This window comes from Rhinoderma darwinii, chromosome 4 (assembly GCF_050947455.1).
Source record: "Rhinoderma darwinii isolate aRhiDar2 chromosome 4, aRhiDar2.hap1, whole genome shotgun sequence".
NCBI lineage: Eukaryota > Metazoa > Chordata > Amphibia > Anura > Rhinodermatidae > Rhinoderma > Rhinoderma darwinii.
Window position 1 is genome coordinate 349,099,152 of NC_134690.1, and position 20,108 is coordinate 349,119,259.

The window sequence follows — 20,108 nt, forward strand, 5'->3', positions numbered from 1 at the left end:
TCAGTGATCGGCATAAATACTTATTGAACATAAGCTTTTGTTATCCTTGAGATATGAGACCTCTTGCGCTTATATCTCTACCACAGTGTTTGAGACATTAATAATTGTTAATTGTAATCTATTGTAGAACCTTCATCATCCAGGGCAGGGCATGGCACAACTTACTGGGCATAACGCTTTCCTTTTCACAAACCGGTTTGGCAACTATCAACTGTTAGAAATGTCAACAAATGAATAAGGCAGTTAAGGGAAGTGAATGTCATAGATAGTTGTATATCCTTCATTACACTATGTGATATTCAGCCCTTCCTGATGTCTTTCAGAAATGACTCTTGAATTCTGGTGACTTTGCATGAACTTGATGAAGAACTCAACTTACCTGGGTCACACGACTCACATAGGGAAAACCTTCAGAACTAATGTATACATTTGACCTTGTTAGGGCAAAACTGTCACACAGTGTTAATCTGACGTGTTGCTGCAACCAGATTTCTTTACTTGTTTTTACATATAGTCACACAACAGGGAAAAAAGGGTATGTCAGTTTTCCATAGCCCTTTGCATCAGTGTGTGACCAAATTTTCATCCATTTCCCACGGCTGTCTGACTGCTTTTAACAGCAATTTGGTATCCGTTTTTCACGGCCGTTAAAAAAATGCATGAATTTTATTCTTCAGGGTTTTTATTTTGTTTTGTTTTTTTGTCCCAACCCCCTGAATACACCACAGTGCCCATGTAGAGGGTACTGCAATGCCCCTGTTGTTAGTGCCCACATAGTACCACAGTGCCCATGTAGATAGCACCACTAGAGAACCCTTCTAGGAGCGGAATCCCTGGCAAGAACTTTGCCGACGCTCTGGCCGACGATTCCGACTTCTCAAAGCCCATAATGTCCCTGTCCATATTAGGGATGTACGATGCATCAAAACTTCTATACTGTTTCGATACCGTGCACCCTCAAACGGTTCGATACTATTACTTCATGTATTTCGATACTAAGCTGAATGTATTAGAGCGGGGCTGCGGGTGTGTAATACAGCCAATACAGCCGCTCCTGAGTCCTGACAAGTGCGCGCGGTCAGAATGATGTGATGCGGCCGGCACTGCACTAATTGCCGCCACTGAAGACAGAACATGGCGGGCGCACTACAAAACACCCACATGTTCTGTCTTCAGTGCCTGCACCGCCGCTCATTAGTGCAGCACCGGCCGCATCACCTCATGCTGACCGCGCGCACTTGTTGTCAGGAACGGGGTAATGGCTGTATGACACAGCCACAGCACCGCTCTAACGGCAGAGATCAGAGAAACCTCTCATCTCCGCCGCTATTCCCCTGAATGCTCAGATCAAAGCTGACCACAGCATTCAGGGGAAAATGTGAAGGGGAGATGCATCTTGGATCACGTCACAGGGAATCCACTTCCTTGTGACGCGGTTGTGGGACATACCATACATGGGCAGACAGCCCAGGGTCCATTGAAGGACCTCAGGGCTGCATTACCATATTTCCTGTTAGAGCATACATAGGTATGTCCAGGGCCGGTGTCCGCACCCGGCGAACCCGGGCAAGTGCCGGGGCCCACTACACTTGGGTCGGCCCAATCGGCTACCGGGTGCCTACGCTGCCGTCGTCAAGGCATATATGGACAGTGATGTAAGGAGTTGAGAAGGAGTCCCAGGCAGAGCGCTCTGCTCTGGGACTTCGTCTATGGGGAATCCCCTGACATCACTGTCCATATATGGACAATGTTTTCACTAGCTGAGCAGTTTCCCAGCGGCAGTGTCCCAGTGGTGCAGCTATAGGGGTCGCAATGTTCGCAACTGCGACTGGACCCCTAAGCCTGGGGGGCCTGCAGGACCCCCTTTGCCACACAGCGCTGACCAGTCACAGCGCAGTGCAGAGGATGTGAAAGAAGGATCCCCCACCCGTCGTGGGATCATGGATGGGTAAGTATTCATGTTATTATTTTTCTATTAGATACGTACAAATGGGGACATTATACTGGATATGGGAGGGGGGCTGATATGGCAGCTGCTGAGGGGGCATTATATGGGACAACTAAGGGGGCATTATACTGTATGAGGGCATTATACTATATGGGACAGCTGTGGGGGACATTATACTGTATGGGGCAGGTGTTTGTGACATTATACTGTGTGGGGGTGTTATACTGTATAGGGCAGCTATGGGGGCATTCTACTGTATGGGGCATTATACTGCATGGGGCAGCTATGGGGGCATTATACTATAGGGGGGCATTATACTGTATGGAGCAGCTATGGGGGGCATTATACTGTATGTGGCAGCTATGGGTGGCAATATACTGTGAGGGCAGCTATAGGGGCATTATATTGTGGGGGCAGCTATGGAGACATTATTATTGTGGTGGTCAGCTATGGGGGATATTATACTGTGGTGGGGCAGCTATGGTGAGCATTATACTGTGGGGGTCAGCTATGGGGGCATTATACTGTGTGGGGGGCAGCTATGGCGGGCATTATACTGTGTGGGGCGCAGCTATGGGGGGCATTATACTGTGTGGGGCGCAGCTATGGGGGGCATTATATTGTGGGGGCAGCTATGGGGGCATTATACTGTGTGGGGGCAGCTATGGGGGCATTATACTGTGTGGGGTCAGCTATGGAGAGCATTATACTGTGGTGGTCAGCTATGGGGGCATTATACTTTGTAGGGGGCAGCTGTGGGGGTCAATATACTGTGTGGGGGCAGCTATGGGGGCATTATTCTGTGTGGTGGCATTATACTGTCGGGCCAGCTATGGGGGGAATTATACTGTGGGGGCATTCATGGGGTCTGTCGGGCAAGGCAGCTGAGCATAGGCGTGCACAGGGATCTGGTGGAGTTGGGGAGGGGTAGGAGGGCCCAAGTTGAATTCTTGCACCAGGGCCCATGAGCCTTTAGCTATGCCCCTGTTTCCAGGCAGATTGGTAGTAGTGCTCTGCCCAGCACTATGGCTCTAGGTTTGCCCCTGGCAACACTGTACATATATGGACAATGACGTCAGGGGCTTCTCCTTAAGCGAAAATCCCCAGCCAGAGCGTCGACAATGCTCTGGCTGGGGATTCCACTCCTAGAGGGAACCCCAAAGGTTGCTACCTATAGGGAGGGGGGCTTTGTGGCACTACCAGGGAGGGTGGCTGTATGGCACTACCGGGGAGGGTGGCTGTGTGATGCTACCAGGGGGTGGATGTGTGACACTACCAGTGAGAGGGGCTTTGTGGCACTACCAGGGATTGGGGCTGTGTGGCACTACCTGGGAGGAGGGGGCTGTGTGGCACTACCTGTGTGGGGGGAGCTGTGTGGCACTACATGGGAGGGGGGCTATGTGCCACTATGTACAGAGGGTACTAAATGTATGAGGGTACAAAGTGGGGGCCTAACTTCCTTATGGGGGCATAAACAGGGCCTAATGTCTATATGAGGGCACAAAGTTACATTTTCTGGCATTTTACTGCTGCCGTGAGTTCCCCCGCTAAGTCTGTGTCGCCCAAGGGCCCACATAAACCTGGAGCCGGCCCTGGGTATGTCCTAACAACTGCCTGTGCACCATCTGTACACAGGCTAATGTACTGGCATATAGATATATGCCAGTACATTAAAGTTTAAAAATAAAAATTTAAAAACATAAAGTAATGTTACATTTTTAAAAAATACACATACACATTTTTTACAATAAACATTAAAATAAGTCTCAATACATGAAGTATACACATTCGATATTGACGCGGCCGTAATAACCTGCACAACTAATTTTTTGCATCATTTATGATGTATATGCTATAAAAAATAAAATAAAAACTTCTTTCACTTATTAATGTAAGGCACGAGGTGTGATAAATTTTACCTCCATGTGCTTCACATTAATAGTAATTAACCCCATCATGTACGTTACACATTAGCCCAATGTTGTCCATTATGGCTGAGAAACATTCAAAATTCCCACCTCATGCCTCACCTCAGAAAATTGAGCTTTTTTTATTACTGTTGGCAAAGTATAGTTTTGTTATCGAAAATCGTAATACTACACAAAGTATCAGTATCGAAGTCCAAATTCTGGTATCGTGACAACCCTAGTCCATATATGGACAGTGACGTCAGGGGTTCCTCCGGACGCTCTGGCCGGGGATTCTCACAAAAGCCTTGTGAGGGCCAGGATCAGTTTTCAACGGACGTCACAAGGATGGCTTTCTGAAAAACGTGCGTTAAAAACTGATATATTGACTTCTATGGGGGCTGTGAAAACAGTCGAAAATAGAACCTGTTTTATTTTTTGAAGGCCAGTATTCACGGGCCGTTAAAAAAAATAAAAATAAAAATAAACCACAAAAACGGCTGTGTGAATACATTCATAAAACTCCATTGTTCTGAAAACAGTCGTGTGGCAGCCATTAAAAAAACGGCCACACACGACCGTATTTTCACTGTTGTGTGAGTATAGCCTTAGAGAAAGTCAGGCCAGGAATGCGGAGTTCTCTTTTGACAGACTACCAAAATCTAGCGGTATACTTGATTCTACAACAAAATCACTGTACAATATTGCGCCCATGCAGGTGAGGAGGAGCGGAGAACTGGGGATCCTGGCACTAGCGATTGTGGGGTCCCAGTGATCAAATATTTAGCAACGCTAGCAACCGTGAAGAGTAAAAGCTTGTCCACGGTTTGTAGATTAAAATGTATTCTTATTTTATGTGCATAAAGGACAATAATATAACTAAAGTTTATCTATTTGTGGTACATAAAGATCAATGAGTTTTGAAGATTATTTACTGCTCATTAAATTGGCTTCCTCCATTTAAATCAGTGGAATTTATAACTTTCAGGCAATTGAACTAACCGCGGGATTTAAATGCTGAGGATGCTTTTCCGACCTCTTAGTTGAGTTGAGAAAGCTATTGAGATACGTGGTGAAACTTTTTCAAGATTTTTCAAGCTGCTTTTGAAAGATTATGGCCTGGATGAAAGGAAAACCTGCCTAGAAGTGTCAGTTGCTTCTATCGCACAACATGACAAGTGGCCTATTTAATTACTAAAACAAGAGAATATACAGTACAAAAAGAAGTGATGTGAATGAACCGTAATAGGGTTTACAGCAGAGGAGCTCTGCTGATCACACACTATTGACCTCCTGCAGTCAAGAACAATGATCCCAATTTTGGTCCTGTCTTTTCTTTAGTGTACCCTCAAAAATCCACTATCCCTTCGTTTTGGAGTATATGGTAATTGCCTAGTTCTCCTACCTAATAACATTATGAACAAACAAACCAGCTCATATAGCACGTGTGGGGCTGGATGCTTAAAGTATAGCATACTACCCTAATAAAGAAAGGGGCAACTCCCATATATAATAATATACACTAAAGACACAAAGGAGCATACTAGCCAGTATTAAAAGAAAATAAATTTTATTGGACATATAGAAACATGTACGAAGGATAAAAAGGTACAGAGCTGAACATGAAGACTCTGATTAATTTCACTTTAACACAAACTAACAGGAATCTCTCTATATTGCAAGATAAAGGGCAGTGTAGAATACACAGGCTAAAGTGGATGGACTAATGTAATCATAACGCAAGTCATGTACATCAACACTGTAAGACAACAATAACATAGGTAAACTTATAAAGGTAAAATGTCATGAAGAACAGGTGATGCATGACCTACAGACACGCAAAAAAGTCTAGGAAAAGTATACAGACCATCAGTCATATAGAGTGAAAAAGGTACTAGGACTGCAACCTAAATGAGCCAGAAGTCCACCCACTGATACGGCAACTTACCCATAGTAATCGATGGATGCAGAGAGTCGAGCTAGTGTGAGTTGAAAACCCCAACGCGCGTTTCGCGATGTGCTTCCTCAAGGGGTGTGAAGTGTCTAAAGAGATAAGGAGTATAAATAGCGCTAGCCCCAGGTGAATCGAGTGAAACTCAGTCCAAGGAGATTCCGGCGCACGTCATCTGCCGAGACCGGAAGTGAGGCATGCCCCACTTCCAGCCCCCAGCACTCGAGCGCACACCAAGGATCCCCGACGCGTACAGGGATCCCAGGCATGCGCAGTGCGCTACAGGGGGCAAGGAAGAGGGCCGGTCACAAAACAGCGTCGCACAGAGGACGCGCGCACCTGATTGGACGGTGAGCACGGGAGGAGAGGAAAGATATGTATCGATGTCCCACTGCCTAGAGATGGGCTATGCCAGAATCTCTCCAGCATAAGCCGAAAATACAATGCGTTAAAGAAATAGACAAATGTCTAATAGACACTATTGCAAGTACAATGTCAAAGACCCAATGAGAAAAGAAATATATATTAGCACCGAACCCATTAATAAAAGTGAAAATATGTGGCTAACTTTGAATTCTTAAGATCCGCGACATATTAAAAATATGAGGGGAAATAATAATACAACCATAAGGGGTGGTTAAAACCCCTTATGGTTGTATTATTATTTCCCCTCATATTTTTAATATGTCGCGGATCTTAAGAATTCAAAGTTAGCCACATATTTTCACTTTTATTAATGGGTTTGGTGCTAATATATATTTCTTTTCTCATTGGGTCTTTGACATTGTACTTGCAATAGTGTCTATTAGACATTTGTCTATTTCTTTAACGCATTGTATTTTCGGCTTATGCTGGAGAGATTCTGGCATAGCCCATCTCTAGGCAGTGGGACATCGATACATATCTTTCCTCTCCTCCCGTGCTCACCGTCCAATCAGGTGCGCGCGTCCTCTGTGCGACGCTGTTTTGTGACCGGCCCTCTTCCTTGCCCCCTGTAGCGCACTGCGCATGCCTGGGATCCCTGTACGCGTCGGGGATCCTTGGTGTGCGCTCGAGTGCTGGGGGCTGGAAGTGGGGCATGCCTCACTTCCGGTCTCGGCAGATGACGTGCGCCGGAATCTCCTTGGACTGAGTTTCACTCGATTCACCTGGGGCTAGCGCTATTTATACTCCTTATCTCTTTAGACACTTCACACCCCTTGAGGAAGCACATCGCGAAACGCGCGTTGGGGTTTTCAACTCACACTAGCTCGACTCTCTGCATCCATCGATTACTATGGGTAAGTTGCCGTATCAGTGGGTGGACTTCTGGCTCATTTAGGTTGCAGTCCTAGTACCTTTTTCACTCTATATGACTGATGGTCTGTATACTTTTCCTAGACTTTTTTGCGTGTCTGTAGGTCATGCATCACCTGTTCTTCATGACATTTTACCTTTATAAGTTTACCTATGTTATTGTTGTCTTACAGTGTTGATGTACATGACTTGCGTTATGATTACATTAGTCCATCCACTTTAGCCTGTGTATTCTACACTGCCCTTTATCTTGCAATATAGAGAGATTCCTGTTAGTTTGTGTTAAAGTGAAATTAATCAGAGTCTTCATGTCCAGCTCTGTACCTTTTTATCCTTCGTACATGTTTCTATATGTCCAATAAAATTTATTTTCTTTTAATACTGGCTAGTATGCTCCTTTGTGTCTTTAGTGTATATTACCTAATAACATTAGCCCAGCCAACTTCTAGACTAAGTGAAAAATGTGCTACACAAAAGACTTGTACAAAGTTTTTTAAGCAACTTTCAGTAGACGGTATGACTGAAAGTTGTTTAGTAGAGTTCTACTTTATTAGATCTGTCAATGGATCTATTGATGCTTTTTTTTTTTTTTGCTTTTTCTATTCCTTGGCTACTGCTACTGGAATGGCATCTGACTCGAAATACAATAACTACCCTCCCTTATATTTAATTTGTAGTGTAGAAGGGATAACTTGGGGCATCTGTAATCCTCTCAAACTTTCATACTGGTTGACGTACCATATTATAAGCAACACAAGCTGATTTACTGTGGTAAATTGACTGTTCAATGACTGATTCAGATTTGCCTGCTGAGACTTCGAACAAAGCTGTGAAGTTATTTTGAAAAGCAGAACTTGGTGCCAAGTTTCCAGTTTCATAGGGGTATGCGTTCCTCTTAGCAGCATGAGATTGTGTAGGAAAGAATGCCTGCCACTTGAATGCAACTGAATAAAATGTTTTAGACACAAGTTTGTTTGGGAAGTCTTCTAGGACTAAAGTTGGTGGTACTTATGAAATATTAATGTAGTGGAGATTTTTATTTTGTTTATATTTATCATGAAAATTCAGCTTTTCATGCTCCTAATTTATAGTTTTTTTGTGAATAGGGGTCCATTAAGGCAAAAAGGGTCCCCTTCTTGGTGCTTATTTATGCCACACTTCTTCATCCCAGGACTGGAAGACACAGGGCATGTTGCCCAACCTTGGTTAGGACAGAAGAGTGCAAGAGCCTCTGGATTTTTCCCTTGTCTCATCTGCTAACATTCGTGTACTAGTGGAGAAGAAAGAGGGCATATTCACAAAATAGAATTTTTACACGGACTCCGTTACAAAATCCACGTTGGAATCCGCATTCCATTGTTATCAAACGAAACTGCAAATCTGAGAAAATCCTTTTTACATTCAGCCTTAGATTTCTGCCTTAGATTCTCTGGCAAACCCGCAGTGTGAACATGGCCTTAGATGACAACATCCCTCTTTCCTGTATTATACAGTATAGTAATGTGAATGGAGTCAGACCTCTTCCAATGGGCCTTATTATATCTGAAGGATTTGCTGCCTTTGCTTATGTGTACAAATCTGTTGAAGGCATAAGTACTCGTTTGTATGCGGTAGGTCAAAACCAATGTCTATATACAGCTCAAGACTGGATCAAATTTGTACTGCCAACTTTATCTTCTATTTCCCTTAAGCAAATTTCTAAGTAGAGATGGCTGTGCTCTGTACAAATACAATGTCAGTGCAAGGTACATAGCAGGTTTCAAGAAATAGGTGTCAACTAGGGTGGTACATGGCAGCTCTGCAGCAGGCTGTATATATGATTGTATACCTGTATGATATTATTGTATATTTGTTATAATATATTGTTAAAGAGCACATTTCACCTGCCCATACATGTGTAGCTGAGTGCAGCATGTAATAGGCAGGGCTTCACAAACACTGTCTTACTTTACATTTTATTCCTATCTTCCTCCGTTATTTACATATCGGTGCCGTTATATTTGGCACCCCGATATGTAAATAAGCCCCTGAACTGTCAAAGGGGCGTTTCTATCTAACTAAATGGCAAGGGGGCGTTATACTCTTCGCTCTGACACTGTCCAATCAGCTACGGACAGTGTCAGGGTGGCTTGCGCTGTGTTCCCTCCCGCGAGAACACACACAGACCGATATGTAAATAACGGAGGAAGTTAGAACAATAATTTTAACGTGAGAGTGTTTGTGAAGCCCTGCCTATTATGTGCTGCACATGTATGGGCAGGTGAAAGGTTCTCTTTAACCCTTTTAGAGAGACGTTCACAACTGGGGAGGTGCGAGTGGCAGATGTAGGAAAAATATGTTAAAATGCCAATGATATTTAATTCTCTGTGAATAGAGTATCTCTCAGCCCTACTCAAATGTTGTCTCACTTATTTGTCATCCATAGGAATTCTGGACCTATGTTGAAACTATTTAAAAGGGTTGTATATATGAAATTAAAGCACAAATAGGACTACTTTCTTCCGGGGTGGCAGCGTTCTTGTGTATGAGCTGTGCCTGTTATTGCAGCTCAGTCCCATTGCAGTGAATTACATGTAGGCCTTAGGATACAGTTGAAATCTATAACCGAAGGAGAGCCGTTGGCTTCCTGACCTACTTATTACTCTCAAAGGCCTCCGGCATCTTTAGGCCTGCGGTCTATGATACATGGAGATCACACTCAGCATGTCAGTATCCCAGTGCAGAAGGCGCAATGACACCACTGAATCAACCCGCCAGCACTGGGCCCCTGAAAGCACACGCTGAAAGGGGCCCCAGCATTTCATTGTGAGAATGGGGTTAGGTGAGTATCCGTTTTATGGTTTTAAGGGCACTAATAATGTTTAGGGCCACAAAAGAGGACATTGATATTGTGAGGGGGCACAAATGGGAACATTTCTACTTTGTGGGAATACAAAGTGGAGTATTATTACTGTGTAGGGGACACAAACGAGGGCATTGTTATTGTGTAGGGGCACAAAAGAGCGCTATTACTGTTGAACATTAAGAGGAGCACTTACCGTGTGTCACCTAAAGGGAGCACTATTACAGTGTGGGGGGCACTTAAAGCGATGCTGTTACTGTGTGGAGCAGTAAAAGATGCGCTATTACTGTCTGAGGGGTACTATTACTGTTAAAGTCACCAAGGGGGGCACTTTTACTGTGGGGGGCACTATTTCCATCTGGGGTAGTGCAGATGAGGAATTTATGTAGAGGGTGGGGAAAATGTGGGGAGGGTGCCGTAAAAGTGAGGAGACAAAGATGTCTGACGTAAACTCTACAGAGGATGAAGTTGGAAGAAGTCTTAATGACAGTCTAGGTCGGATAGAGGAGAATATGGAAAGCGAACAACTAAAATCTGCGGAGACATTAACTGTACTGTATTTACTGCAGGACGCCTGCGTAGAAGTATATGGTCACAGTAAGGTAGTAATATTTGTTTTTTGTATAGTGGTTTTTATTCAGTGACCGTATGGTGGTAATATTTAGACACTATGTGTTGGTAAAATAAAGTCATGGTGTGGTGGTATTATTTGGCTTTTGTATAGTGTTAGTACTGGTAATATTGGTCTAGTATTATGGTCTATAACATTGGGGTTTTCTCAGTAACAGTATTGTGGTAATATTTGGTTGTTTTATACAGTTGTATTATTTGGTAACTGTCTGTATTATGTATGAGTACATTATCATACATAGACTAGTGCTTTTGAAGAGGCAAATTATTTGTACTGTATGTACAGATATAGGTAACAGGCCCCATGGCACAGATTTTCATTATAAAGTACAGTATATCCAGGGACAGTGTTCTGCTGAGGCGAGGTATCTAAGCCTATCATGTGCTAGACAGGCATAATCTTTCAGAGACAGGATAACTATAAAACAATTTTTATAACACTGAGAACACATGATGATATCACAAGTGGTGCCAAATGACACCAAACCCAAACTTTGTAGAATAATAGATTTACTTTTAAACTATAATTTTAGTTTTACTAAAAGAAAATCATATAGGAGTTCAGCTTTTATGACATATTGACGATCTCCTTTACAATACCTTGCTGGGCCCATCACTATAATCTTGCATACTTATCTAGCAGGAGAAAAGTTACTGTGTCTTTTAAATGTAGCAAGGTCATGTTTTAGGAGTATCACATGAATGTATTGTATAAACAATAAGTAACATTTACATAAGAGGTCCATATCCACGACCAGCAAGTACAATGTGGCTCATAGTGTCAGTCATGATTAGATCGTTTGCTAGATATACTTTATGATTACACAATGTTTTATTGTTGGGGTCCTCTTACACGTCCTGACGTGGATGTGTGAACGAGCGCCAATCAATGAGACAGCTCATTGATCGGCACTTGTTTGCTCCTTTCACAAGGAGCTATCTATGGGGACGAGTGCTCATTACTACGATTGTTCTTCCTCATACATTTTTATCGTGACGGCAGCGCGTCTCCCTGTTTACATAGGGAGATGTGCTGCCGACAAAGATAATAATTAATGCTGCATAAATGATAGAATCAGCCGAGGAGCGAGCGTTTGCTCGTTCATCGACTGATCATTGCCCTGTTTACAGAGGGCAAAAAACGCTTATTTGCCCGATCATTGGCCCGTGTAAAAGGGCCTTTACGTCTGCTACATTTCCTTTTATGTTTCAGTTTATTGGATATTATCTTTTTGGTGCCGAAGATACAAACATTGTCATTACTTATTAAAAATATTTATTATACTATGGCCATCTTTAAAGTGAACCTGTCATAATGATCCCAGAAAAGTAGAACATTACATGATTGCTTGCAAGGCCGTCATAAAGGATTGTCTTTATGATGTGGTGAATTTTTTAGGTAGATGATTTTGAATAGTCCACCCCAAAAAATCTTTGTCTTTTCTTAACAAAAAGATGTTGGGCAGTTATATTGCACAGTCCAATGCTGGAAAAACCCCAGCCAATAAGTGTTCAGGAGAATGCTACTTGGCAGGGAATTAGGTTATCTATCTTAGGGGTTATCTATCAGAGGGCTCATGCAAAACGTACAGAGTTCCTCTGTTTTCATAGTACAGCGCCATACACACTCCTTGTGCCGCTGAATGGTACCTCCATTGGGCACCGTATTCTCCCCTAGAAGTAGTGCTTCTAGGGGACAATACCTGCATGAGATGGATCATGCCACAATATGTTTCATGATTTTATAAGAATCAATGAAAAAAGGTACACAGGGTAATAGTATGGTCATTGACAGGCTATGGGCACCTTATTAAGTATTTGTAAAACATGGACCACAAGCTTGGTAAAGGAAGAATCTTAAATCGAAACTGTTATCAATTTTACACTACCCAATATCAATTATTTTGCGCCCGAACAAACCCTTTACAATACGGCACTGAGAAGAATGAGGGATAATCCTGGCACCGTTAGTATACGCTGGATGCTTTGTGATTTATTATGGAGCATATGGAGGGGTAATAAAGCTGATGTTTGTATATGGGATTTTAGGCAAATAGTACTTGATAACATTGAATTAAATGAACAATTCTCTGTTGTGTTGGAAATCCGAGAATGGGTCGATACTGAAGCCTGCCAAGGACTATACAAATGATTACATTTCAGGAATCATTTATTTTTGTTTCCTTGTGGTCAACAAAGTCAAGATAATATTATGCGCAATGTGAGAATTCATATGTAACATCATCGGGCCAGTGCCATTCACAATAGTGAAATCAGTGACAGTTACATATACACTATGTGCTGCTCGATTTAGTTTCAGTAATAATAGTCGGTCTGCAGTTCTTTATAATGCTGTACTGTACAGTGCTCTAGTAATTTGGGTGTGCAGGTAGTCATAAGACCAAGAAGAGAGAGTCCGTTCCTAGAAACCGCTGTACGTAGTTTCAGTAGACGTAGCTCATGAATATACAGTTATAGACAAACCCTCCTTAGATTACAGGGTATGTGTCCACTATAGTTTTGAGACTTGAGGGAGATTTGTCTTCTGAGGTTTGGATTCAGAAGTAACTACAGTATTCATTATAGTGTCGATTAATAAGGACAATGCTGGATTTATTTAAACTAGCACAAAGGTACAGGAGGTGGTAACCACTGTTGCCTGATTTTATTTTCCACTTTGCCCTGGAAAATGACAGCTGCGATCAAATATTTTTTCTAATATTTATTCTACATTTTATATAAACGACCTAATGTATATGTATCCTTATGATTGTTAGATGGGTTTTCCCCACAATCAATATTTATCACCTATCCACACAACCTTCGATCACGAGAACGGGCTTACCTTGCTGTTCCTGGGAGCCCCGTAGGAATGGATCGGTAGTGTGCATACTCAACCACTGCTCCATACATTTCAATGGGGCGGCCGAGCAATATGTTTGGCAGCCCCGTAGAAATGAATGGAGCAGTGGTCGAGCATGCGCAGTACCACTCCGTTTTTATGGGACTCCCAGGAACAACAAGGTAAGCTCGTGATCAAGTGGTCGGACCCCCACCGATCAGATATTTATCACCTAGCCTGTGGATAGGTGATAAATATTGATTATTAGAAAACCCCTTTTAAGTTTATTTTAATAATGCCAACCTATTTTATACAAAAAAGGTTATTTACCAGGGGCATAGCAGTAGCAGTCAAAACCTGATGCTGATGCCTGAGGGTGCCTCTCTGCCACATAAGTAGACACCGGTATTATAAATAGCACATGGTATGTAGGTGGGGGGCCCTGTTACAGATTTTGCATTGAGGCCCAGGAATTTCATGTCTCTGTTACTTACATATGTTGGTCCTGTTAGTTACAGTCTTGTGTTCTTACCATTAGTTAAACATTTACATACAGTACAGTCACGCACCCAGGATACATTTCAGTGAAGCGGATCTGTCACATTGAACATACTGGATGAGCTGAGCAGATTAATTCAGTATAACTTGTAATTCGTAGTGATAAATCTCTCATAATTAAGCGTTTATGTTTCTGGAGGGTTCCCCCTCAGTTCTCAATATGCACGATAATTGACCACCTAACCATATGGATGACGAAATCCTGGATATTACTAAATTCCACTAAATACCAATTTAATGCAGTTCTTTGCTCTGAACGAAACAACTCCATCTCTAAGATCAGCTTCCCGGAATGCTTAGCCAGACCATGTAATACATGCATGGTCCGGAGCCACTCTTACTCAGCAGTTCTTTGCTCTGGCTCATAGAAGGGGGTGCTGAGCAGGAAACCCCACTCTATGATGTCTATATACTCTAATAGACCATATAGACAGGGGTTGTCTTGATGAGCCAACCCCTTTAACACTTTATTCCTATACCACACCGTGAAAAATACCGCCATGATGCCAAGTGTAAAAAGTTGATGGTAGTGGTCGACAGGGGGAAAACCCTTGAAAATACTAATGACCAATACTTTGAAAACAGTCCTGCTGTAGATAGAAAATGGAGGCTGACATTTTAGATACATTTTCATTTAACCAGATGTATCCTACTTCACTGGGAGGTAACTTTGCAACTTTCTTGAAGTGTGAGATCTAAAGTGCTCTATGCCTCAGATTGTTATCTTCCATATTTCCTCTAAACTTACTAAGTAGATTCAGTAATGCCACTAAAGGCCCTATTACACGGGCCAATGAGCGGGCAAAATAGCGTTCATCAGTTGATCTGCTCTTTTATGCAGCATGAAATATTATCGTTGTCGGCAGCACATCTACCTATGCAAGGGAGATCCGCTGCCGACATGATTAAAATATATGGGGACAAGCGATCGAGTAAAGGGATAGTGCATGGTAAATAGGAGAATCCCAGAATATTTACACCTGCCTCTAAGGGTATGTTCACACAGTTTATTTTCAGGCATATTTTGGTGTGTAAAAGTCTTGTATTACGCTCCAAAATACACTTGAAATACACCTGCAAAACGTTTCCCATTGATTTCAATGGGAAATACACTGTGTTGCTCATCTGAGGCATACAACAGAGGTCCCCAACCTTTTTTTAACCAAGGACCATTTTCGTGCAGGACAATTTTTCCACGGACCGGCAGGGGAGTTTCGGGTCAGTTCACACATTGCGGAAATACTGCGGATTTTCTGCAACTAAATTAGTTGCGGAAAATCCACAGCATAAGGGCTTGTCCACACACAACAGAATGAAATCTTATACTTACTCAGAAGTCTGTTTCTTCCTCCAGGCCGGCCTCCTGGGATGACAATTCATTCCATGTGACTGCTGCTGCAGCCAATCACAGGCTGAAGCGGTCTCCTGGGATAAAACATCATACCAGGAGGCCGACCTGCTAGCAACACGGCTGAATGCTCTGCAGTTTTCCATTGCAGACATTCCGGCCGAAAAACTGAAAAACTGCACCACAATTGGTGGTAGTTTTTCGCCCGTAATTCCCTGGTGGCCACCGGGTGGATAACAGGTACCGGGGCCTGGTACCAAATGATCCACGGCCCGGTATTGGTCCGACCCGGTGGTTGGGGATCACTGTTTTAAGGTGAAAATCATACAATTTCTTATCTACGTCCCTGATTTAGCAGTTTAAGTTCCTATCCAGAGGCCTGTTCAAGACAAATAGATGCTCCTTAGTTTTGACTGGCCAAACATTTTCGTATTCTGCACCATGTGGTTTTCATATTGTGGAGCCTCATTCCCCATTTACACTTTGTGGCGGCCATCCTAATATTCACAGGGTGACTTTGCGTAAAGTCATTTTGGAAAATCTTTAAAGAGGCTCTGTCACCAGATTATAATTAAGAAACTAATTAGCATAAATCTAAAATTGTTCATAACTTTGCCAAAAATGATCGTTTTTCAAAATAAAAACCACTGCTGTTATCTACATTACAGCGCCAATCAGATTATGTAGGAGATAGGGCATTAGGACATTAGGGAGCAGAGACGTTGGCCTTGTGCACAGTTCTGCTTGATAAAGTCTGAAATGTAATATTCAGTATTTTATGGGTAACCAGATTTTTTTTAATGCTTTATGCAGCACTGAAATATAATGTTCTTTCTACTTTGTGCCCAACATTATCTTTTAAGCATAGGTAACGTCACTATATGGTGCTGTCTTATTTGTAATCGTGTGAAAAATGCACAAGGCAAGGGAACACCTATATCAGACTTCACTGAATGAAAGTTATTTTATTACAACATTACAAAATACAAAAGAAACAGACAAGTTTTAAAAGCATTTAAAAATCCACCATGTGCTGGACCCAAGTCCTGGTCCCTGATCAGGCCATAGGACGATCACTATTATCTCGAAGCAATGCAAGAAGAAAAAACCCTAAAACAGGACAAAATAAAGAAAATATTCAATATACATACATATGTGCAATAATATACAACCATCAAAGAGAGGGGTGAATAAAGGCTATAGCTCTTTAACAATCAAAGGACCCCAGGTAGTCCGGCAATACGCGTGGGTCTGACCAGGGCCAAATTGTGATGCATCTCCAAAAGAGCAGATTTTGTGTGTTGTTCCTGGTATACAGTGGCTAGTACCTGCCAAAAGCAATCCAAGATTGGACAAACTGTAAACTGGTGACAGGGTCATAAGCGCCCACGGCTCATTGATATTTGTGAGGAGTGAATGCTAGCCCATCTGGTCCCATCTCACGGAGGAGCCACTGTAGCTCAAATTGCGAAAAAGTTAATGCTGGCTATGATAGAAAGGTGTCAGAACAAACTGTGAGGCTTGCTGCATCTGGGGGTGTGTAGCTGCAGACTAGTCACAGTGCCCATGCTGACCCCTGTTCACTGGCAAAAACGCCTAAAATGGGCATGTGAGCATCGGAACTGGACTATGGAGCAATGGAAGTAGGTGGCCTGGTCTAATGAATAACTTCGTCTTTTACATCACGTGGATGGCAGGGCGCATTGCGTTGCTTACTTGGGGAAGAGATAGCATCAGGATGCACTAGTCGAAAAAGGAGAGCCGGCAGAGGCTGGGTAATGTTCTGCTGGTAAACCTTGGGTCCTGGCATTCATGTGGATGTTACTTTGACATGTACCACTTACCTTAACATTGTTGCAGACTAAGTATAGTTCTTCATGGCCACGTTCTTCCATAATGGCAGTGGCTTCGTTCAGTAGGATAATGTGCCCTGCCACACTGCAGAAATTGTTCCGGAATAGTTTGAGGAACATGACAAAGAGTTCAAGGTGTTGTCTAGGCCTCCAAATTCCCCAGATCTCAAACCAATAGAACATCTGTGGGATGTGATGGAAAAACAAGTCTTTGCAACTTACAGGACTTAAATGATCTGCTGCTAATGTTTTGGTGCCAGATACCACAGGGCACCTTTAGAGATCTGGTGGAGTGCATGCCTTAAGTGGTGAGAGCTGTTTGGACGAATGGGAAAGTGGTTTTAATTTTACGTCTGAATGGTCTATAGTCATTCATATAGTATAAAGCAATATTTTGGCGATATAATTCAAAGAAAACAAAACAACAGAAGAACAGAAACACTGCAGCTCAGATACTCTCATATTCACTCAGCCCAGATATCTCAAATACCCCTGAAAAGGTATCCCAAACCTATTGATCCTGTTGGTCCCCTGACAATGTGCCAATCAGCTGTTAGCTCGGGGGACGCTGCAAACTAGTGTCCATTTCTCCTACACTGCAATGGGCTGTACATGTGATGCTTATCCACTCTGGATCCTCCAAAGGGAGAGGCGCTCTTTGTAAATGCTCACTGACTAATAGTGAGGGTTTCAAGTGGGGGACCCCCTCTATTTCATTCATCTTAACATAACATATGTAAATTATCTAATTAAACTTATTTACTTAGTCCATTACTAAGTTTATAAAATAGATGTTACATGGAAAAAAGGTTCAACTAGGGCTTTTTAGAGTTAATGTAACCTGTATACATTCCTCTACAGGGAGCTTCTTGATACCACATGCCGAATTGCCAACACACTGAAAAAGTATGGAGTAAAAAAAGGCGACAGAGTGGCCATCTACATGCCTGTTTCACCCCTGGCTGTGGCATCCATGTTGGCTTGTGCAAGGATCGGAGCCATTCACACAGTTGTCTTTGCTGGTTTCAGTGCTGAATCCTTGGCTGGACGTATTAATGATGGTAAGTAGTAAGTATTTATTTTACTTCTAGACATTAGAATTTTGTTGATGGGATTCACTCAAATTTAATGTCTAGTTGGTCAACCAGAACCTGCCATTAGTAAATTCATTGTATTCCAATACAAAAATAATATTCCAAACACACCATATAGTAACAGGACCACAAATTAATATATTTTTTTGCATGTAGAGGCCAATATCCTATACATTTCCAAATATACCATACATCATTGGGAACGCCCAACAAATATTTTTTGTGCAAAATGGTAAATTCTATAAATTTGCCATATAACATCCTTATAATTATAGGTCACGTGTCTATAACTAGACCTGTTCCTATTTATATAGTATTACCTCATTAAAAAGAGCTGTGCAGTGCAGAGATAAATATCATCATACAGTGCCCTTAGTAATAGTACCGCACAGAGAGTGGTCATAGGAATAGTGCCATAAAGTGCCCATAGGAATAGCGCTATACTATCTCCGTAGGAATAGTACGTTTCGCTGAGATTTGTAATTTTTAGATTAGTGGAACCGGGCTGAATCCCGCTCGCGGACAGATCATACAAATTCAATTTTATACACTTCAGTTCAATTGTCTCTCTGATGTCCAGCACCAGATGCTCAACTTTCCCTGCTCCTTAGAATTAACTTGCTCTTTAATGGAGAATATGTAATTGTTTTCCTAAAGATCATTGGGCTGACAATTTTTTATGTCCATGGCCAACTTAAAACTTTCTGAATGCTGAAAATTACCATCATGCTTGTAGTAGGGCATTCAATTAGACTTCAAGATAACGTGAAGATTACTTAAAAGATTGTAATAATAAACAGGTATGTTGTTGTCTCTGTTCGATTTTTTTCATGTTTCGGTTTTTTAGAACAAATTGAATGTTTTGACAGTAAAATATTACTTTTTAATGAAAATGCCTGACAGCAGGCCAAGACATGCATTAGATAGAGCTAAGCTGCTGCAGGTTTCTTAGGGAAATATGAATGAATTTGATTTATAGATTCTGTACTGTTAATATGACGGTGTCCACTTTCCTGTCCTATCTATGGTTTCTCAAGTTCATGGCCAGTTAGTCATAGTTCTATTTAGGTTCATGAATTTGTTCTGTCATCATATCATATCATATCATTGCAAAGTAATTCAAGTCAATGAGACAGTTACATCTACTCTGCCACTTGCAACTCATACCAGGCCTCCTCATGTATAAAAGCTACAGATGTAGCCGTCTTTACCTTGACTTTTAACGCATTAAAGAGGCTCTGTCACCACATTATAAGTGCCCTATCTCCTACATATGGAGATGTGCGCTATAATGTAGGTGACAGCAGTGAATTTTATTTAAAAAAAACAATCTATTTTCACCACTTTATTAGCGATTTTAGATTTATGCTAATGAGTCGCTTAATGCCCAAGTGGGCGTGTTTTTACTTTAGACCAAGTGGGCGTTGTACAGAGGAGTGTATGACGCTGACCAATCAGCGTCTTGCACTCCTCTCCATTCATTTAGGCAGCGCATAGGGATCCTTTTAGATTGCTATGTGCTGTCTTATACTAACACATTAACAATACTGAAGTGTTTAGACAGTGAATAGACATTCCACGGGATGTCTATTCACAATCTCTGCACTTCATTACTGTTTCTTTCGTAGTTACAGCAGAGGAAGCGTAATCTCGCCAGATTACGCTGTAGATGACAGGTTACAATGAGATTACGCTTCCTCTGCTGTAACTACCACAGACAGAGTGACGAAGTGCAGAGATTGTGAATAGACATCCCGTGGAATGTCTATTCACTGTCTAAACACTTCAGTATCATTAATGTGTTAGTATAAGACAGCACATAGTGATCTAGCAGGATCC

At 42.1% G+C, this 20,108-nt stretch overlaps 1 protein-coding gene across 2 annotated transcripts in view; it reads left to right on the forward strand.

Moving 5' to 3' along the window:
- Window positions 1-20,108, forward strand: part of ACSS1 (acyl-CoA synthetase short chain family member 1) — a 94,052-nt gene that overhangs the window by 21,964 nt on the left and 51,980 nt on the right. For both annotated transcript variants that reach the window (XM_075862931.1, XM_075862932.1), the window contains exon 4: window positions 18,037-18,236. In XM_075862931.1, the coding sequence (XP_075719046.1) occupies window positions 18,037-18,236 (200 nt within the window). The remainder of the gene's footprint in view (window positions 1-18,036; window positions 18,237-20,108) is intronic.